General features: G+C 37.7%; 1 protein-coding gene across 1 annotated transcript; it reads right to left on the minus strand.

Annotated features, from left to right (window-relative positions):
• Positions 1-4,436: 4,436 nt before the first annotated feature.
• On the minus strand, positions 4,437-15,041 carry LOC135157006 (uncharacterized). Its single transcript, XM_064111305.1, has 8 exons — positions 14,971-15,041; positions 14,513-14,584; positions 14,005-14,099; positions 13,189-13,224; positions 11,892-11,964; positions 11,101-11,266; positions 9,030-9,224; positions 4,437-8,348 (listed from the first exon to the last, which is right to left on the minus strand). The coding sequence occupies exons 1-8, from the start codon at positions 14,998-15,000 to the stop codon at positions 8,107-8,109; spliced, it is 909 nt and encodes a 302-aa protein (XP_063967375.1). The 5' UTR covers positions 15,001-15,041; the 3' UTR covers positions 4,437-8,106.
• Positions 15,042-19,995: the final 4,954 nt, after the last annotated feature.

The raw sequence follows: 19,995 nt of genomic DNA on the forward strand, positions 1-19,995 counted from the left end.
GATTTAAGTATTTTCTATTTTCTTTGTTTTCGAAATAATATAATGCAGAATCTTGAACTAAAACCAATCGGCCTCCTCATATGGCATGCAATATTGTTCTCCATTTCAATTTTCATTTTCCAACTTCAACAAAATTAAGCAGCTATAGTGATATGTCTTAAAGGTCAAGTCCACCCCAGATAATTGTTGATTTGCATAATAATAAAGGAATGTCAAACTAGCATAACGCTGAAAATTTCATCAAAATCGGATGTAAAACAAGAAAGTTATGACATTTTAAAGTTTCGCTTATTGCAAGTGAGACAGACGATGATGTCCTTCACTCACTTTTTCTTTTGGTTTTTTATTGTTTGAATTATATAATATTTCATTTTTCACAGATTTGACAATAGGGAGGAACTTAATAACTGAACCATATGGTATTAAGGGTAATTCCACATGTTAAGGGAGGAATTAATTGTTGTTTCACTTCACAATGAGGAGAAAACTAGAATATTTCATATAGTAAAATACAAAAGAAATAGTGAGTGGATGACATCATCAGTCTCCTCATTTGCATACTGACCAAGATGTACATATAACTGTTTTGTGAAGTAAGGACGTTCCACAGTTAAAGAAAAAAGAAATAGTGAGTGGATGACATCATCAGTCTCCTCATTTGCATACTGACCAGGATGTACATATAACTGTTTTGTGAAATTAAGGACGTTCCACAGTTAAAATGAAGTCCATGTCATTTTCACTAAATGTTGCAGAGAGTTAGTTTGGTATCCATGCATTATGAAAATGCCAAAAATAATATAGGTTCATGTGCTTATTTTTTTTCTACGGGTCTTCAAAGTCGCCGTATTTGAATGATACGCAATCTTGCGCAATCAAGAGAATTATATATACCGAGCTCTCTTAGACCTCACGAATTCACCAAATGAGTTTATATCATCTTTACTCAGTGGATAACGCATCAAACTTCATCAAATTTTCAAGATATATAACAAAGTGTATACCAAAGTAAGAGAAAGTATTTTAATTGGTAAAATTGTATCTATTTGGAGTCAGCAGCGCCCCCATTTGGCAATAATGGTGCATAAACTCAGAAAAAACAAATTTTCAAAGACGTGAATCTACTCAAAAATTTAAAAAGTATTTTGTAAGCTGCACTTTTTTCAAAATCCATGTCATTTTCATCAAATTCGGCTAAATTGTAAAGGAATGCATATCAAAGGTGTAGGGAAGTTAAAAATATGGGGTCCATGTGTTCGTTTTTTAACTATGAGTGTCCAAAATGATGCGAGTTGGCATGAAAATCGCAAAAAATGCGCCCAAAACGTGCAAAAGTCTAGTAATGCCGTCTAAAATGCAAATGGTTCCGAAGTTTTGCCCCCAAACATTAAAAATCCATGTCATTTTCATCCTACTCTCTAGATTTGTAGACGATTTTATTTTGAAGACGTTGAAATATTAAAAACATGTGGGCCATGTGCTCGTTTTTAAGCTATGAGTGTCTAAACGGTTGCGAGTTGGCTTGAAACAATCTATAATACGCCGCAAACGGGCAAAAGTCTAATACCGCCCAAAATGTCTAAAATACGAATGATTCCTTAGTCCTGCTCCCAAACATTCAAAATCCATGTCATTTCCATCATACTCTCTAGATTTGTAGAGGAATATATTCAGAAGAAAGTAAGACATAAACTATGGGGTCCATGTGCTCGTTTTCAAATTATCAGTGTCCAAAGTATAGCGAGATGGCTTGAAACAGCATAAAATGCACCAAAAACAAGCACAAGTCTGTAATACCGTCTAAAATGCGAATGGTTCCGTAGTCTTGCTCCCAAACATTGAAAATCCATGTCATTTTTATCATACTTTGCACATAGATACTTTAGCACCTGAATATTCCAAATATGCAAAAATTAGCATGGGTTCATGTGCTTGATTTTTTGCTATAGAGCTTCAAAGTTAACCAAAAAATGGATGATGTTCTTAAGAATTGCGCATCCAAAAAAATTGGCATTTTTAGACCTCACGATATCACAACAATAAGTTTAAAGTCCTATTACTTAGTGAAAATCCATGAAAAAGTTATCAAATTTTGTAATATGCCTGTATCCGTAAGATGGATAATCTATGTATATTGCTATCAATATTTATTGTTTGCTCCTTTAAGTCTATCAACACTCTCAGTTCTTAGAAATTGCGGGAAAGATACTCAACCTCAAAAATTTCAAATTTCAATAACAAACTTGAGAAGTAAAAGAAATGCTGCACTTTATTCAAAACCCATGTCATTTTCACCAAACTTTGCAAAGTTATAGAGGAAGGTATACCTAAGAGGTGCAAGCATTAAAAAATATGGGTTCGTGTGCTTATGTTCAAACTATCAGCACTCTTATTAGAGCAAATTTGTTTCTTAAAACACCCGATCACGCGCCAAAAGCAGTATCTATATATGTGAGGAAAAATTCCGAACCACTTTTCCATTTATTCAAACTCGAGGTCATATTCATCATACTTTGCAGCACTACAGAGAAACTATTTTGAAACTATTTTGAAATTGTAGAGGAATAAAATTGTTCCATGGACATGATGGAATAATTCCAGTTTATTAGCTTCATAAAATAACACATCGGATCTGCAGTTAGTGCAGATAAGGAAAAAAAATCAGCTCACATTACCTACAGCTGATTAAATCACCAGTTCATCCATTGTGACGTCAGCGCGCAGAGTGTAAAATATGCGCAGATCATGATGCGCACAAACATAACTGTGGAACGTCCTTAAGCGAAACTTTAAAATGTCATAACTTTCTTATTTTACATCCGATTTTTTTTGATGAAATTTTCAGTGTTATGCTTGTTGGATTTTTCTCTTTCTATTTAAATCAACTTTTTGTTGGGGTGCATGTTTGGACTTGTCCTTTAAATACTTAATCTCCATCTTTCCTATACATAATAAACATTTGAACCTTCTTTGAATCAAACTTGGTTTGATCTTTTTTTTTAATAACTTAATTTGTTTTCTTTTAGATAATCAATCTTTACTGTGCATATATATTTCAGAACTACATACTGCTCAATCTCAGGGTCTACATTTTTTAAATATCTTTCATTTATCATATTACTATTAATTCAATGTAATTATTTTGATGTATATTACTCAGCTGAGAAGTTATCATTTTATGGGGGTGCATCCCAGGCCTTCGGGCAGGCATGGATAGCAGAGTCTGACTTTTACTGGGTGAGAATCTGTCCAAAAAACTTTGACAAGCAAAACAAAAAGTCCGCGCTCACTTCATGGGGAGTGCAATGAAGGCATTGTATCAGTGTAGTGAGTTACTATATTTTCAAATTTTACAGGCCCCCTGATCCTAGCTGCCTACAAAGGCATACAGCTCCACGTCATGCACAGTAATGCCAGGGGAAAAAAGGGTCCCGAATGTTTCAGCATCTGTTTTATTGCATTGCATGAGGGTAGCAAAGTGAAATGTGATATAGCAGAAAACGTAATTTTAAGAAATTAGCTTTTTGAAATTGACAAAAATCAGATATATTGTTCAGGTTTTCCTTTTCACACTTGCAAGTCTGAAGGGCTCTCCAGAGTGTTCATATGAAAATAGACATACGGGTCTCAATGCAGCCCCCCCCCCCCCCCCCCCCGGAAGAATTAAAACAAAAAATGATCAAAAGAAGCAGATAGGTGAACATTTGAACAAAATAATCATCTTCTGCGATCAAGATAAATACAAGTAGGCCTATGCATTTTCTAAAGTTGCAAAAGTTGTAATTATTATGCATAAGGGAATTTCAAATTCCCAGCAGAGATTACATCTTTGTGATCAAGGAAAGGGACAATTTCTCCAGCTGCTCTATAATTCACAAAATCATTAAAAGGTATAATTTTTCCAAAGATATACTAAGTTTTTTCTGAAGTTTCCTTGTATGAGGGCATAATCGATTTCAGAAACTCTTGTTGGAATACTACCAAGGGAGGTTGTGTGCAGGCAACTGCCAAGCTCAGGATCTGATGACCGGGGTGAAATAAATGTCTTTAAACAATTGCTTAATATGCTCTGTATGAGCATGAAATATATAACTTTCATAAATGTGAGTGGTCCCATAGGCCTTACAAGCTACTTTCCTGTGTACAGTATAGCTCCTTTTAGGGGGAATGCGAGTACACGGGGTTCCTCTGAAATTGTCAATAATCTCTTATTTCACACCAAACAAGAATATTCTGGCCAATCTTCCTTTTCAAATTGTTTTACAACAAATTACTTGTCTTTCTGTTGATGCTCATAACCATAAAAGTTGATTATTATGTCACTTGGCAAACAGTTTTCACCAACAACATATAAATCAAGATGACGAATTCTTCTAGACCCTCTAATTAGAGTTTGATCTAAAACATAAAAGACATTTATACACACAAACGACATGTACTGTCTTTCTCTCTTTTAATCACAAAATCAAACAAATAGAGTTTTTTTCAGACTGTGTGGTGGTGTTATTAATACAAAAGATGATACAAAAGTGATAAACGACTTGAGTGTGCATTTAATGCAAAATAGAGAAATATTCTGGTGAATTGTTGCTTGGTCTAATTTCACTCCATCTTCAACCTCATCGTCAACCGCTTGGCCTCATGACCAATTATTCCCCAATGTCCAGTCTTTCCAAATGGTAGACAAAATTTCAAGGATCAAATATAAACTTCTCATAATTATATGTCCATTTATATAGTGCACTTACTATGTGCATAAACTAAACTGCACTTTGAAACTTGGTATCATATTATTACCCCGGCTGTAGCTGAGCCGCCATATTAATAGGCGCTAAAGCGTTCAAGGAGTAATTCCTGCCAGGTACCCATTCACCTCACCTGGGTTGAGTGCAGCACAATGTGGATAAATTTCTTGCTGAAGGAAATTACGCCATGGCTGGGATTTGAACCCACGACCCTGTTTCAAAGTCCGGAGACTAATCCACGGGGCCACAACGCTCCACCAATCAAATGTAACAATCAATTAACAATCAAATGTATACATGGTATTGCACCTGCTTATCTTAAAAAACTTGTCCAAATTCATAAACCCAAACGTAATCTCCATTCTGGTTCACAAAATCTTCTCTCTGAAATTGCTGTCAAGACCGAATCATATGAGGATCAGGCTTTCCAGAAAGCTGCACCAGCACAATGGAAATTCTCTCCCCTGACTTTACAAAATATGACCCAACTTGAGCAATTCAAAGTACAATTACAGACCCACCTCTTTTAGAATGTTTAAATAAGTTAGGTTCAATCTTTGTATTAATATTCTTTGATGTACATATTCTATTTTTAATGTTTAAATCTACAATTCTAACTATATTTCCCGCTTTCCTCACGCATAGAGAACTGTAGGCGTTATGCGTCTATAAAGAATGGTACTATTATTATCAGTATCTACAGTGGTACTCAAAACATAGTGAACCCCACCAGAAAATATAAGTGTTCAAGTTAAGCCATGTTTTAATATTTAATTCTGAAGTCAGGTGAAAACTTGTTAATAATAATAATAATATACAGTTCTTGTATAGCGCATATCACAATTATGAATAATGTCCCTATGCGCTTCCAAAGGACTTGGATATTATTACCCCAGCTGTAGCTTGGCTGCCGTAATTACTATGATTACAGCGCACATGCATTTCAAGGAATAAATACCTGCCAGGTACCCATTCACCTCACCTGGGTTGAGTGCAGCACAATGTGGATAAATTTCTTGCCGAAGGAAATTACGCCATGGCTGGGATTCGAACCCACGACCCTCTGTTTCAAAGTCCGGAGACTAATCCACTGGGCCACAACGCTCCACTTATTATATTCAATAAAGTTTATTTCTCTGGGATTGCCAAACATTATAGTGTCGTCTCTATTCAACACTCACCATGAAGGAGTGCATTTTGTGGTGGGGTTCACTAGCTTTTGAGCACAACTGGACATTTTATGGTTTTGTTCAATAACTTATCATCCCTGAAAATACAAAAAAACATATGAGTAGCAAGGGCGTGGCAGGAGAGGGGGTGCACCTGCACCCTCCCGCTGAGGAGTTCTAACACTGGCAAGCAAAACAAAATTTGTACCCCTTCTTCTGCTTTCAACAGTTGATTTTACAAACTTTAGTTCCATCTCCCCAAGATCAATGTGCACCCCCCCCCCCAATTAAGTTCCACCTCCCCAGGATGTGCCCTCCCCACAAACCAGTCTACACCCTTGAGTAGACAGAAATAATACAGATGCTGCACCTAATTCATATTGCATTTTATATTTATATTCAATGCTATTCAAAACAAAAGGTTTAACTCTTAAAAAATATATGGGGGCACAGAAATACCCCCCAGCATTTAAGCTTACAAAATATCCCAGGTAAGTTAGGGTTAAAGGGGAAGTGAACTGACCACAAGTGTGTGTGGCATCTCTTTTTAGCTAGTCTTAAAACATACCTTAATAGAGAAGACTATCAATAAGACGAGCCTATTCAGTATATTTGTATTAAGAAAATTAAATAAAATTGAGAGGAAAGGTTTTCATTTTGCTTTTTGGTAACAAAATTAATGCGACATGAAAAATTTAAAAATGACTGAAAAATTGGTGGTATGTGGTATCACATCACTGCATTGGTCAGATCATGCAAATGAGATGCGCTCGACCACATGGTGATCAATGAGATTACGCATTACATATATCATGTAAATGTTAGGAGTTAGGTATGGCATTTCAATCAGACTTAATAAGGCCCTGTCACATCGTTCTTTGCAAGAATTTCGAGTGATTGCTTGTAAAATAACTCACCCGAAACATCTGCGCGCAAATCAGACTTGCGTGCGCTCCTGCAGGCAACTGCATGGGAGATGCGTGCGAGATGCTGTCAATGCGGTCGACCTGCGCGCGGGTAGCAAAAACACGCAAGTCACACCAAGGCGATGTGACAAAGCCTCTACATGTAACTATTTCTAGAAACTTCCCCAGATCTTATGTTTATTTTTAAACAACCCCAAGCCAGGCGATTCTAATCAAATCAGAATCACTATGACCCCTGAGGGAGAATCGTTCATGAAATATCAGTCCATTCAAGCTTAACCCCGATGCAACTAAACCAGTACCCCTAGTTGCATACAATGACCAATTGCAGCTTAAATCATGAATTTTAAGAGGTAATTGAATATGAATTGGCTAAACATACAGATAAGACACATATTCATAACAATCGACGCAAGTCCCAAAATATACGAAATTAACTACCTCACTTTGAAAGTGAATATAAAAATGCCATGAGCATCTACAAATCCTTGCTCGATGAAAATAATTATATTCATTAAGCATGTACTCGATATCCATTATCTCCCTAATTCCAGACACATCATTAGGCGTTTCCCGTCTGTTCATAAACCCCACCAAATATAGCAAATACAGTATCACTGTCAAATGCATCCCTATACTGAATACCAAAGATGGTAAGGCATTTTAATGAGGCAAAATTCTGAGTAAAATACTCAAAATTCTGGCTTTAAGTATCAAATTAAATACTGGCCCATGTCCAGCATGTCCATAAGCCTCCCACCGAGTGAATATTGGATATTGCATCTGTAATGTTGTCCATGCCGTCTTCAGGCCACACCTCCACATCCAACGAAATCTACTCCGTTACGCCTCCATTTGAATATATTCAATACTAAATCACTAGGTTTGTTCAGAGGTTCTGCCTCCACATGAATATTCAATATTGAATCAGCAGGGTGGTTCGTAAGTCCCTCCTCCACATGAATGTTCAATATTGAATCAGCAGGCTTCTTTGTAAGATCTCTATATGACTATTGAAATAAGCAGGCTTGCCTAGAAGTCCCTCCTCCATTTGAATATTCAAATCAGTAAGCAAGTTCAGAAGTCCTGCCTCCACATAAAATGTTCAATATTGCATCAGAAGTCTTCCAAAAGTCCCACCAAGATACGATAATTCAACGTTAAATCAGTCGGCTTGTTCAGAAGTTCAATCTGCGTATGAATATTCAATAGTAAAGCAGTAGGCATGTTGATAAGTCCGCCTCCATATGAACATTCACGAAGAAATCAGTAGGCTTGCCCGTAAGTCCCTCCTCCGTACTGCGCTTGAGTCTGTTGCCTCTGACTAACAGCTACACCAGGCCCTCGTGGTGTAAGGCCTCCCGGTTTTCTGGGTGACGTTCCTCCGGACCGACTGCCTCCCCTACTAGATCCGTTCTTTGCCTCCTGCTGGTTCAAAGCATTTTCTTTGATGACCTCCTGGAATTCTTTCAGGTGAAGGCGGTGGACTTCTCTTAAATCATTGGCAACTACAGACAAAAAATATTAACAGAAAAAATGCACAATTTATCATATCAGGGGATACCTTTCTGGTCAATCTTCCCAAATTTCTTTACATTATTCCTCACATAATTATAGAGGAATATTTCTAATGTTTCCAGAGATTTTTTCTATTTAACTCTGGTTGTTATGAAACTGAGACACACTTATCACAAGAATATTTTGCTTATCAGGCCCAGCTGCGTCAGACCAAAAGACGTTTGTCGTTCAACAATTCAATGGCTCAATCTACGTTGATCTGGTGCTGCACAGTGGCTACTGGGCTCACGATCAATTGGGCAAAACAAATTTTCAAAGTCTTTCTATTTCATATTTCATTTTAAACAATAAAATGGATTTTCTATTTCATTTTCATAAGACAAAAAAAACTTCAAATTTTTGCTTTTGGATAATAAGATACGCTCAAAGGTCTTCTATTTTGAAAAAAAAATGACACAACTACAATTATCATATTATCAAATAAAATATATAAAAAGTTTCAGAAAGTGTCAATCAACAATAAATTTGAATGTTAGAAGTTAAAAACAACTGACATTACCAAATATTATTCAATTGAACAGAACTTTAGACAGACTTTCAAACTTGAATTCTAAACAGAATACCCTTATGACAGGGGAGGACAGAGGGAAAGTGGGGAGGAGTGCTCTCACCTAGACCACTAAATGACCTCTCGCATCCTTCCGTCACTACACTCTGAAGGAAATAAACCATGGCGCCCAAGGCAATGACCCTCTCGCCTTTCTTTAGAGTGTCAAAGTACTCCATGTTAACCTCAAATGGATTCTTAGGGGCCGGCCGTGTACACAGCTTCACTAACTCGGCTATTATCTGCCATACCTTCACATCTACATGTAGAAGATATAATAAAATGAAAGAGATGGAAATGATGTTAAAGTCAAATACTAGATGTATAGGAAATCAAGGTTTTGTGTCTCAGTGGATAAGTAGCTGAACTTTGAACCACAAGCTCCATGGTTCAAATTCACCTCAGCAGTACAGTAGCTGCAGTTTCCAATCTCCACCAAGGTGTAGAGAATGGGTACCAGGTAGGAAATAATTGAGGCATTTCATGATAGGACTTATCAGACGTTTTATCCCACAAGTCCCATTTTATCCGACAGTTACCATAGGACCAGTGCCACTCAGCCAATCAACATCAGGGAGAGATGTCAGATCTGACAACTTGTCAGATGAAAATGTTGATGAAACACTCAACGGGGAACTTATACCTCTAAAGGTTTCTGTGATGTCGTGTCTTGGAATTAATTCCTTTTTCATTTTTCTCTTTTTCCATGGGATGGTGGGAATGTGTCCATGATCTCCTCCAATATTATTCCATGTAGATACCCGATACACCTGTACTGACCGCACAGAAACGTTGTTAGCGCTAACAGAGGACCTGTTACAACCGTTAATGTGGCAGCGATGCCCATATAGTGCTACAATGCATTACGTACACATTGAAATAAATGTTTTGCTTCCCAATCCGAATCATGTGAATGGGCTTAGTGTTAGCGCTCTATTAGGCTAACAACATTTCTGTGCCGCTGGCACTGGTGGTATTTTGCTGGGAGCCGTGCCGGGCTGGAACTCGGAACCCGGCGAGTTGGGGGGATTTCCGCCGGGTCAAGCCCGTCCGGGTTGAGAGCTAAAAGAACAGAGATTGGAAGCTGTAATAGGTCTTGGAAAAATACCAAATAAACAGCGAGATAATGTAACTATTTACCTCCATGTGTAAACTTGGCTCATATTTACCCCCAAATAAGCTAACTTAATCGATCCTTAACATGAATTTCAGCCCCATCGAGCATAAGAAACAACCTAATTTTGGCTGGTATTGCAACGTCATCATTTGAATTCTTAGTCAAATTTTGCCAAACGAACATTGAGGGGTAGCAACACTGTTTGTTTCCTTCGCGTTTGCCAGTTGTAATTGCTAATTTCAGCATATATCCAAGAGAATATGCGGCAAGGTGAGACCCTAAATCTGAGAATTTGAATGAAATCAAGATCGAAGCCGAAATAAAGCAGTTCCTAATGCTCAATAAGGTTGAAACTCAGGTTAAGATTGTTACTTGGGAATAGATTCGGACAAAAATTTTAGATTAATTCGCTGAAATCGCAGGGTAGGAAAGTGCACTCAGGCCTAGTGTGCACCTAGCGAGGCCAAGCTTCTATAGGGGCTGCAGCAGTTGTGCAGTGGCTCTGAGTTCCGGGCCAATCCAGGACCCAAATTTTTTTTTTCCAAAATTTTCCGGTCCGGGTTCAAGACAGGTTTTCATTCCGGGTCCCAACATTAAATGGTAGGTGTTTCATAAAACCAAAAAGTTGTCAGATTGGATTTTGATAGGCTGGGAAGCACCTATTACTGTGGTAACTGTCGGCATAGATTTATATTGCGCGTACCAAGATAAGAATATTCATGAACTCCGGCTGCAGGACTGGTGCCCATTTAGTGCTTTCCCGAATAAGGCACCTTGTCAAGAGTCGGAGCTGCGTCTTTCTGGCAAGAATCCAACGAACAGATTTTCATTGAAATCATCACAGTCATCATAGACAGAACGGGGACTGCAGGAAAGCTGCAATGAAAATACACATCGAACCCTTACAGCAGGATTTATGCTGAAAGGCAACTCACAGACTTTTTGACAAGTTGCCTGAAATAATAATAATGAATATAACTCCACCAAAGCAAGATATGAATAGATATTTATTACTCACCACTCTCACCCCAGTTTGATGTTGATTTGAGTCTAAGTGGACTGTCTTTAGAGAAAGATGGGTTATCTGAAACCTTCACCAGTCTATCATGGTTGCTTCTCACCCATACATAAGGACAGTTGTACTTCCCATAGCCAGCTATGAGGAATAATGTTGACTCTGTATTCTGAAAGTGACAGCAAAAGAGCAAAAAAATAATATAATAAATAATAATTTTCCACTTCTATATATAGTGCTTAATACGTCGGAACACTGCCTCAAAGCACTGTACTGATTAATCATTAAATATCATATCAACCAGAAATAATAAGCAATCTGGGCCCCCATTTTGATCCAACAACCATAACCATGCAAGCCAGCAACATCAACATCTAAAATGCATGTTTGTTCAAAGTATTTTCTAGATATCATGTATAATCATACATTCACTGTTCTCATGAAGATTAAAAGTGATTCTCTTTGTTTACTAAGATTTTTGCAAATTTTCTGTAGAAATTCTTTTTGTTATAAATGGATTTCCATAAAGTTCATATCGATTGGATCAATCGTAACTCTTTGTTAGACAGTGCCCAGGTGTTACAAATGATATCGGTAATAAGTTTTTGAATTAATGGTCATTATTTTCATGACTTTTGGATGAATTTGGCATTGTTTCATTCTAGCTACTACCAAAAATTGTACTGCTATGTAACAGTTGACATTACTCAAGCAACTTAAATATGTTATGTAGTACTTAAACGACACAATCTCTACAAAATGACTACTATCAGGCAATTTTTGTGTTTACTTACAATTGGACCAATTTCTCTTTCACTAGGTGAGGCTGGTGGCAAGCCTACATCCATATACCCGAAGCCACTGAGTCTGTGTACATTGAAACAATAAAATAAACACACATGTGTGAAACATCATTGATCTTGAGGAAAGATTATATGCAATTATTAACTTTTCTTATTTTGTTTCATGTGAATGATTATGTTCATCTATTTTCTAAGAATGTGTAACAAAGTATGACAAGACAAGAAATTTTTGTGAGGTTGATGTTTACATACAAGAACATTAATTGAAAGGATATTGTACGAGTACAATATCCATTCCAAGTCGATTAAATTACACATCACTACACCATAGTTGTATTTAGTCGGACTTGATATAACCATAATACCTTAACTTTAACACCATCTTAGGGTGACATACACTGGATTTCCTCAGAGTAACCTTCTCCCATTCATCATTTTGTCTATATATTACCATTACAACTACTCTTTGTTATTACATGGCGTAATTTCCTTCAGCAAGAAATTTATCCACATTGTGCTGCACTCAACCCAGGTGAGGTGAATGGGTACCTGGCAGGAATTTATTCCTTGAAATGCCCCAGCGCTGTAAAAGGCTGCGGGGCTAAAGTCAGGGTAATAATATCCAAGTCCTTTGGAAGCGCATAGAGACATTATTTATAATGTGTTATGCGCTATACAAGAACTGTCTATTATTATTATTATTATGTTCCAGACCTGGCACTGTCCTTTGTTATAGTTCATTCAGGGCCTTTTCACATGTGAATCTTGACTCATCATTGTATTGATGATTGCAATTTGTCTTTAGAAGCATCGGACCTTTCACACGCTCACTCGAAAACTGTGATTTGAATTCAACTTCCCGGTATGCGTCCTTGGTGACTTGTCAATCAGAGCACTGCATCGATACGATGAGTGCATGACAATTGTATTATCTACGGAAGGACACATAAGCTCCGCCCCCCCCCCCAAAAAAAAAAAGAAGATGTTTTGGAGGTCAAGCATTTCACAAGTAAAACTTGTACTACTTCATAAGCTGCGCTCCTACACTTTGAGGCCTTGATAGGGGAGTGCCCGAGTCTTCACTAAACGACATGTATATTCAACTATCCATAATAAATGTTTATTTGAACCTATACACTGTATACTATATCGAGTTGGAGTCACTTCATTTGAGTTAATACTCACCCTACCATGCCATCATAAGGAATTACATGTACTAATATTGTCTGATACAATGAAACAGATGTTCATATTTGAGACAATAATTCACAAACAAAGTTTTACTCACTTCTGTTGAGTATTCTGTGAAAGCATCAACTCTCTCCTACAGAACAAACATGAAAAAATTTAGGTAAGAATATATATAACTTAGGCAAATTATACTATATGACCCCTCAAAATTTCATAAAGTTTGCAACACAGGAAAATAGATTCATAACCTTTAACAAGGATGCAGCTTAATTTACTGCTAATATCGTTTGCAAAGTTTTGTAATACTGCATTACAGGAATATGACAATTCAAGTGAGTTTCTAAAAACATATTAAAATTGAAAATGTGTACTTGTATGCCGATTAATATTCTTTAAAGGAAAATGAAACCTTTGGAACAAGATAGCTTGTGCGAAAACAGAAATATCAAAGAAACAGATCAATGAAAGTTTGAGAAAAATTGGATAATAAGAGAGTTATGAGCGTAAGTTTAGATCATAATTGTAATGTAGATCCTCTCATTGGCAATGCGACAAAGATGTGTGATGTCACATGTGGATAACTTTTGTATATGTTTCACTTAAATTACCTCTTTTATCACATCTATCAGTAGATCATGTATTCTTTCTATAGGAGGGCATGTAATACAGATTTTCAAAGAATACATTATGGATACAGAATTTGCATCACCCTAAGAAAGAACAAAAAGATACATTTTGGGGGCACTTACAAATGTTCCATGATTATGTCTCAAAGATGCGCAAAACTTGAAAGTAAAAAGTCAGCGAGCGGCATGGTAAAAAAAAAAATTGCGCGACGGCGTAGTGACAAAATTTGTTGAGGGGGGGTCTAACCCCCCAGTTAAATAAGGGTTAAAACAGGGCCAATACTTACTGTTCAAGGGGTAAATTATCAAAGCTGCCACTGTCAGTTTTGTTAAATGTGAACCGTTCCTTTTCGATCCCAGGAGAAGGCGTTTCATTGTTTGACTGAACAAAAAATAAAAAAAGAAGGGAAAATCAATTACGAAGAGAGAAAAAATTTAATGTTTGCACTCAAATAATAACATTGTAGACAGGCTACTGACCCGCTCATTTCTCAAATTTCATGACCACCAAAAAAAAAATGACGTGAAAATTATGGTAGTGAAGTAGCCATAACGGGAAGGAGAAGAGGCACATTTTATTTACAAGGGCAAAAGATTTATAAAAGTGCACAGATGAGGTACATGTACAAATAACATATCAAATTTTTGCATATTTTTTGTTTTAAAATATAGTTTCAACTTGCTTCATTAGAAACAAGCATACTGTTTTCAAAGACATATATGTTATGAAATTCTAAATTACTATTCCGCATGTAATTGTATTATTGACTTGTTTGATTTACAACTTGAGCTTACCATATCTTCATTCATGATTGTGCATATCATTTCCTCACGTCCTCTCATATAAATATCAAAATACTTGAAACCCTGCCAAAAATAAAAAAAGAAATAGAAGTAACAAATTTGTTTAAAAAAACAGAAAAAAAGAATTCACACGCTATTTTCACAATTTCACTCTTTGACATGACCAAATAATGCTCAGGCGATATTGTGAATATATAGCAGAGGCATATTGTTTGGCATGCATGTGATCAATCCAGATCTATAGAAGTGCTTGAAAAGGGGTAAACTCTAAAGTAGAAAAAAAACATGTATGGCAAATCACAAGCATCCTTTATGTTACCTGTAGCACCATACAAATACCTTCATAATCAACAATTACGTTTCAATGACAAATTAAGATTCAAAATTTAAAACTGTTCAAAATATAGGCCTTTAAATGAAAAGTAACGAAAGGTTTCTATATTCATTACCTTTACACATCCCATCTTTAGCATCTGCATTAGAAAATGCTGCAATTTCTTCTTGGTTGCTCTTTCTCTCTCCTTAAAGAAAAAAAATGAACATAATTAAAGTTTTACTTAAATTAGACACTGCAATTCATATGCATTGATTCAGTTGGTTCACATTCATATAAATTTGTCCTCCACAGCCCATGCCACAGGTGGTAGAGACTCCAACCCCAAACACCTTCTGATCTGGAGATTCTCCCGCCTGGATCCCCTAGCAAACTGGAGACTCTAATTTGATGTTTTTTGCGCACATCACGAGCGCGAAGTCCCTTGCGGCCAGGGTCCTGCATGGGCCCACTAAAAAGGTCCAGGAAGCTCTAGGATTCTAGATGCTCTCTTATGCTATCTCAGACTAATTTTTGAATATGATGGCACTAGTGGCGTAATGAGCTAAAAATTTTGAAGGGGCTAGATATGGCATATCGCGTAAAATTAATAAACAGTTGCGAGCGAGCGAAAATTTTGATGTTTTATTTCAGAAATCCAATTTTGTTATAGATTTCGACATATTAAAAAATGATATCACATTTTACCCTACTGTATTTCCTTTTCTCTCTTTTTTTCTTGGTCGTGACTCCCCCCCCCCCCCCCCACCCATCTGTACGACTTAGGAGGGTACCAAGTACAATTGAATTTTAATCATACATTTTGGCTTGATAAAACTTAATAAAACTTTGCATATATCATTATTCATGCATGCAAATAAAATTGATAAGCATCTACAAAATCATACGTTTTTGTGATACCTTTATCCGTATCAACTAGTGAAGACATACTGTAAGTAACGGACTATAAACCGCACCCGTGGATTAACCGCACCCCCAACTTTGGACTAAAAAAAAAAAAATCTTACATTATATTTGAGGTACATGTACGAAGAAACAAAAACTAAGTTAAAGATTTCAAAGTATCCAAATAGATTACCGGTATGCGGTAATCTGCTGTTCTTGATCAATTCATCTACAAATGTTTGCAAGAAAGAAAGGTCCCAACAATATTGGCCACTTACACACTCACTCACCTCACAGTCACAGTGTACACACACACAGCACTGCCGTTCTTGAACATTGCAAACTACGATACGGTACCAGTACATCTTAAGATCAAATAATGATCTGTGTCTTTCCCGCCGTAGGAGGAAGAAACATTCACATTTCTTGCATCACAAACTCACAATCACTTTCAGAATTTGTCTAGCATTCGATGTCTTAGCATGAATTTTGGATACGGGATTACAGGAAGGTTCAAGAAACAAAGAAATTGGCATTTTTTACAGTTGTTTTGACGGCTTCGTGCCGTCTCTCTCGTTGCGTGGTGTACATGGTATCTTATGAAAAGCAAACGGGAAAGAAAAAATAAGCTGGCGCGAAACGGGACTTTGGAGGGGATCGAGGGTTAAAATGAATAGCGCCAGCTTAAGTCGCACTGTAACCACAATACAACGCAAGCTAGCTCAGCTAACTCAACTCTCGCGCTCGCTCAGCTCAGCTGTGACAAAATATTACCGAGTGTGCTTGGCTTCTCTTTGAACTTAGCCAGGGAACTTCGCTGCTTTGAACCGAGAATAAAGTCCAAATTAGTGTCATGAAGGTGGGTGGTTTGTTATAATCGCTTCTCATTACCCGCAGCTCATACCCCTCTTAACGGCATTGCCCTGGGCGGCTACGCCCGGCCACTCGATGTGTTGTGTACCGGCAGACGACATGTTCGGGAGGGGTTACGACGGGCTAGCTCAGACCCGTCACCGTGGATAAAACGCACCCCCGACTTTTGCTTCTATCCCGCCGAGAAAAAGGTGCGGTTAATAGACGGTTACTTACGGTACTACCTCACGGCCTTAAAATTGACATTTCCATCCATCTTGTCTCAATACTTGATGATCTCTAGAGTAAGATTGCTCCAAACGCAACAGCGGGGCGCGCCAATTAATAGGCGAGATCGCGCGCAGCGTTGACGCTCTACTTACGGTCTTAACTTGAATATCGGCTTGGATATGAAAATTTAATTCTGGTTTTTAAAAGGGTGTTTGGGCGGGAGAAAGATCATTGAAAGCGGGAGAAAATACATCTTATGCGGGAGACACAGGGCCTGGGCGGGAGATATAAAATCTCAAGCGGGAGAACAGGAGATTTTGCGAAAAAGGGCTTTCGGCGGGAGATCTCCCGCCGAAAGCGGGAGTGTTGGAGTCTCTGAGGTAGTATATCTCGAAAGGAAGCAGCTCCGCATCTGTCAATGTCGAACAAGTTTCTTTTATTTTTAAAACGTGTCATTGTTTTACTTTTATGTGGAAATATCCGGTTGGGAAAACGTCTTATGACTTATTGATCTCATTGACATTGGACTGTTGGATGACGTCAATGATTGTGCAATGACAATGCAATATCAACACATTTACAAGACAACTGTTACACACACACACAAATGGCAACACTGATTTTGTTGCAGTTGACTTGTTTGTTGGCAAAAAATTGGCCACTGGCACTGTGTACTACTAGTACTACAGTAGAGGCGCACAGCCAATATTGGAGACTGTCTCCAATGTGGGAGATTATCTCCAATATCAGAGACTTTTGTAAAGAATTTGGGTATCCAATTTCAGAGACAGTCTCCAGTTTTGGAGACCAATTTCCTTTGTTTACATTTGCTGCAAAAGGATTACCTTGGCGGCAAATAAAAATGTGATAAGCAGATTCCTCATGAAAAATTACCCCTTTTCACCGTCTACTTTAAAAATTCACCGTCTACTTTTGTTTTGATAAGGATTTTTGTTGTCAATCACACACAAAACAAATGGGCTTCTGACCTCAGTGAGACAAAATTTTGGGTGGAAAAAATCATGCTTTTGTTGGTGTTGTTTCTTTTGTCCTTTTGCAAAGCAAGTCTCCAATGTGGGAGATTGTCTTCCCTATTGGAGAGAGTCTCCCATATTGGCCGTGCGCCTCTACTGTACTACTACTACTAGGCCCTAGTTAATTTGGCCATATTAGCTAATATGCCCAGCCGCCATTAATACCGCTCATCTAAGTAAAAAATCCGGGACGGGCGCGGCGCAAAACGCACACATATGAACACACGGGTACAGTGCTTCGCGAAGCGAAGCACTGTGTGTGTTCATATGTGTGCGTTTTGCGCCCGTCCCGGATTTTTTTTTGTTGGTAAAGCTTTACGCGGTATATATGAATCTTAATTTCACTACGACGAGTGAATAGGTGAGCGTGGCGCAGTGCATAATACGTAGGCATCTAAGCGTTTGTAGTGCGAACCTCAACACGGTTCTTTTTTTTTTAGGGGATCGGGGATGTGAAGTATTTCGGTGCTATTTCTAAAGGTCGACATTCGATCGTTTTTATTGCGTATTTCATGAACTTCAACAACTTTTCTATATTGCTTAAATCCGTATTTTCAGGAAATTTGTCACTCTATACTAGCACCTTAATATGCCCAACAATTTGTATATATTGCTTTATTCCGTATTTTCATGAAATTTGTCACTCTATGCTAGCACCTTAATATGCCCAAAAGAATTTTGAATAAAATATGCCTTTCCGACTTTTCTCTTTTCGCTCTATCCCCCCTCAGACATTTCAATCCCCCTGTCCGCTGCTTATAAACCCCCAAAAGAAAACCCCTTTTCTCGCCCTCCGGGCCAACACGAATTATGAGAATCTTGGCTTAATTGTTCATCACTCTATACTAGCACCTTAATATGCCCAACAACTTTTCATTATTGCTTTATTCCGTATTTTCATGAAGCTTGTCACTCTATACTAGCACCTTAATATGCCCAAAAGAATTTTGAATAAAATTTGCTTTTCCTACTTTTCTCTTTTCGCTCTATCCCCCCTCAGACATTTCAATCCCCCTGTCCGCTGCTTATATACCCCCAAAAGAAAACCCCTTTTCTCGCCCTCCGGGCCAACACGAATTATTATAATATTGGCTTGTTCATCACTCTATACTAGCACCTTAATATGCCCAACAACTTTTCATTATTGCTTTATTCCGTATTTTCATGAAGCTTGTCACTCTATACTAGCACCTTAATATGCCCAAAAGAATTTTGAATAAAATTTGCTTTTCCTACTTTTCTCTTTCGCTCTATCCCCCCTCAGACATTTCAATCCCCCTGTCCGCTGCTTATATACCCCCAAAAGAAAACCCCTTTTCTCGCCCTCCGGGCCAACACGAATTATTAGAATCTTGGCTTGTTCATCACTCTATACTAGCACCTTAATATGCCCAACAACTTTTCAATATTGCTTTATTCCGTATTTTCATGAAGCTTGTCACTCTATACTAGCACCTTAATATGCCCAACAACTTTTATATATTGCTTTATTCCGTATTTTCATGAAATTTGTCACTCTATACTAGCACCTTAATATGCCCAAAAGAATTTTGAATAAAATATGCCTTTCCTACTTTTCTCTTTTCGCTCTATCCCCCCTCAGACATTTCAATCCCCCTGTCCGCTGCTTATATACCCCCAAAAGAAAACCCCTTTTCTCGCCCTCCGGGCCAACACGAATTATGAGAATCTTGGCTTAATTGTTCATCACTCTATACTAGCACCTTAATATGCCCAACAACTTTTCATTATTGCTTTATTCCGTATTTTCATGAAGCTTGTCACTCTATACTAGCACCTTAATATGCCCAAAAGAATTTTGAATAAAATTTGCTTTTCCTACTTTTCTCTTTTCGCTCTATCCCCCCTCAGACATTTCAATCCCCCTGTCCGCTGCTTATATACCCCCAAAAGAAAACCCCTTTTCTCGCCCTCCGGGCCAACACGAATTATTATAATATTGGCTTGTTCATCACTCTATACTAGCACCTTAATATGCCCAACAACTTTTCATTATTGCTTTATTCCGTATTTTCATGAAGCTTGTCACTCTATACTAGCACCTTAATATGCCCAAAAGAATTTTGAATAAAATTTGCTTTTCCTACTTTTCTCTTTTCGCTCTATCCCCCCTCAGA

The sequence above is a fragment of the Lytechinus pictus genome, chromosome 16 (assembly GCF_037042905.1).
Source record: "Lytechinus pictus isolate F3 Inbred chromosome 16, Lp3.0, whole genome shotgun sequence".
Lineage (NCBI taxonomy): Eukaryota > Metazoa > Echinodermata > Echinoidea > Temnopleuroida > Toxopneustidae > Lytechinus > Lytechinus pictus.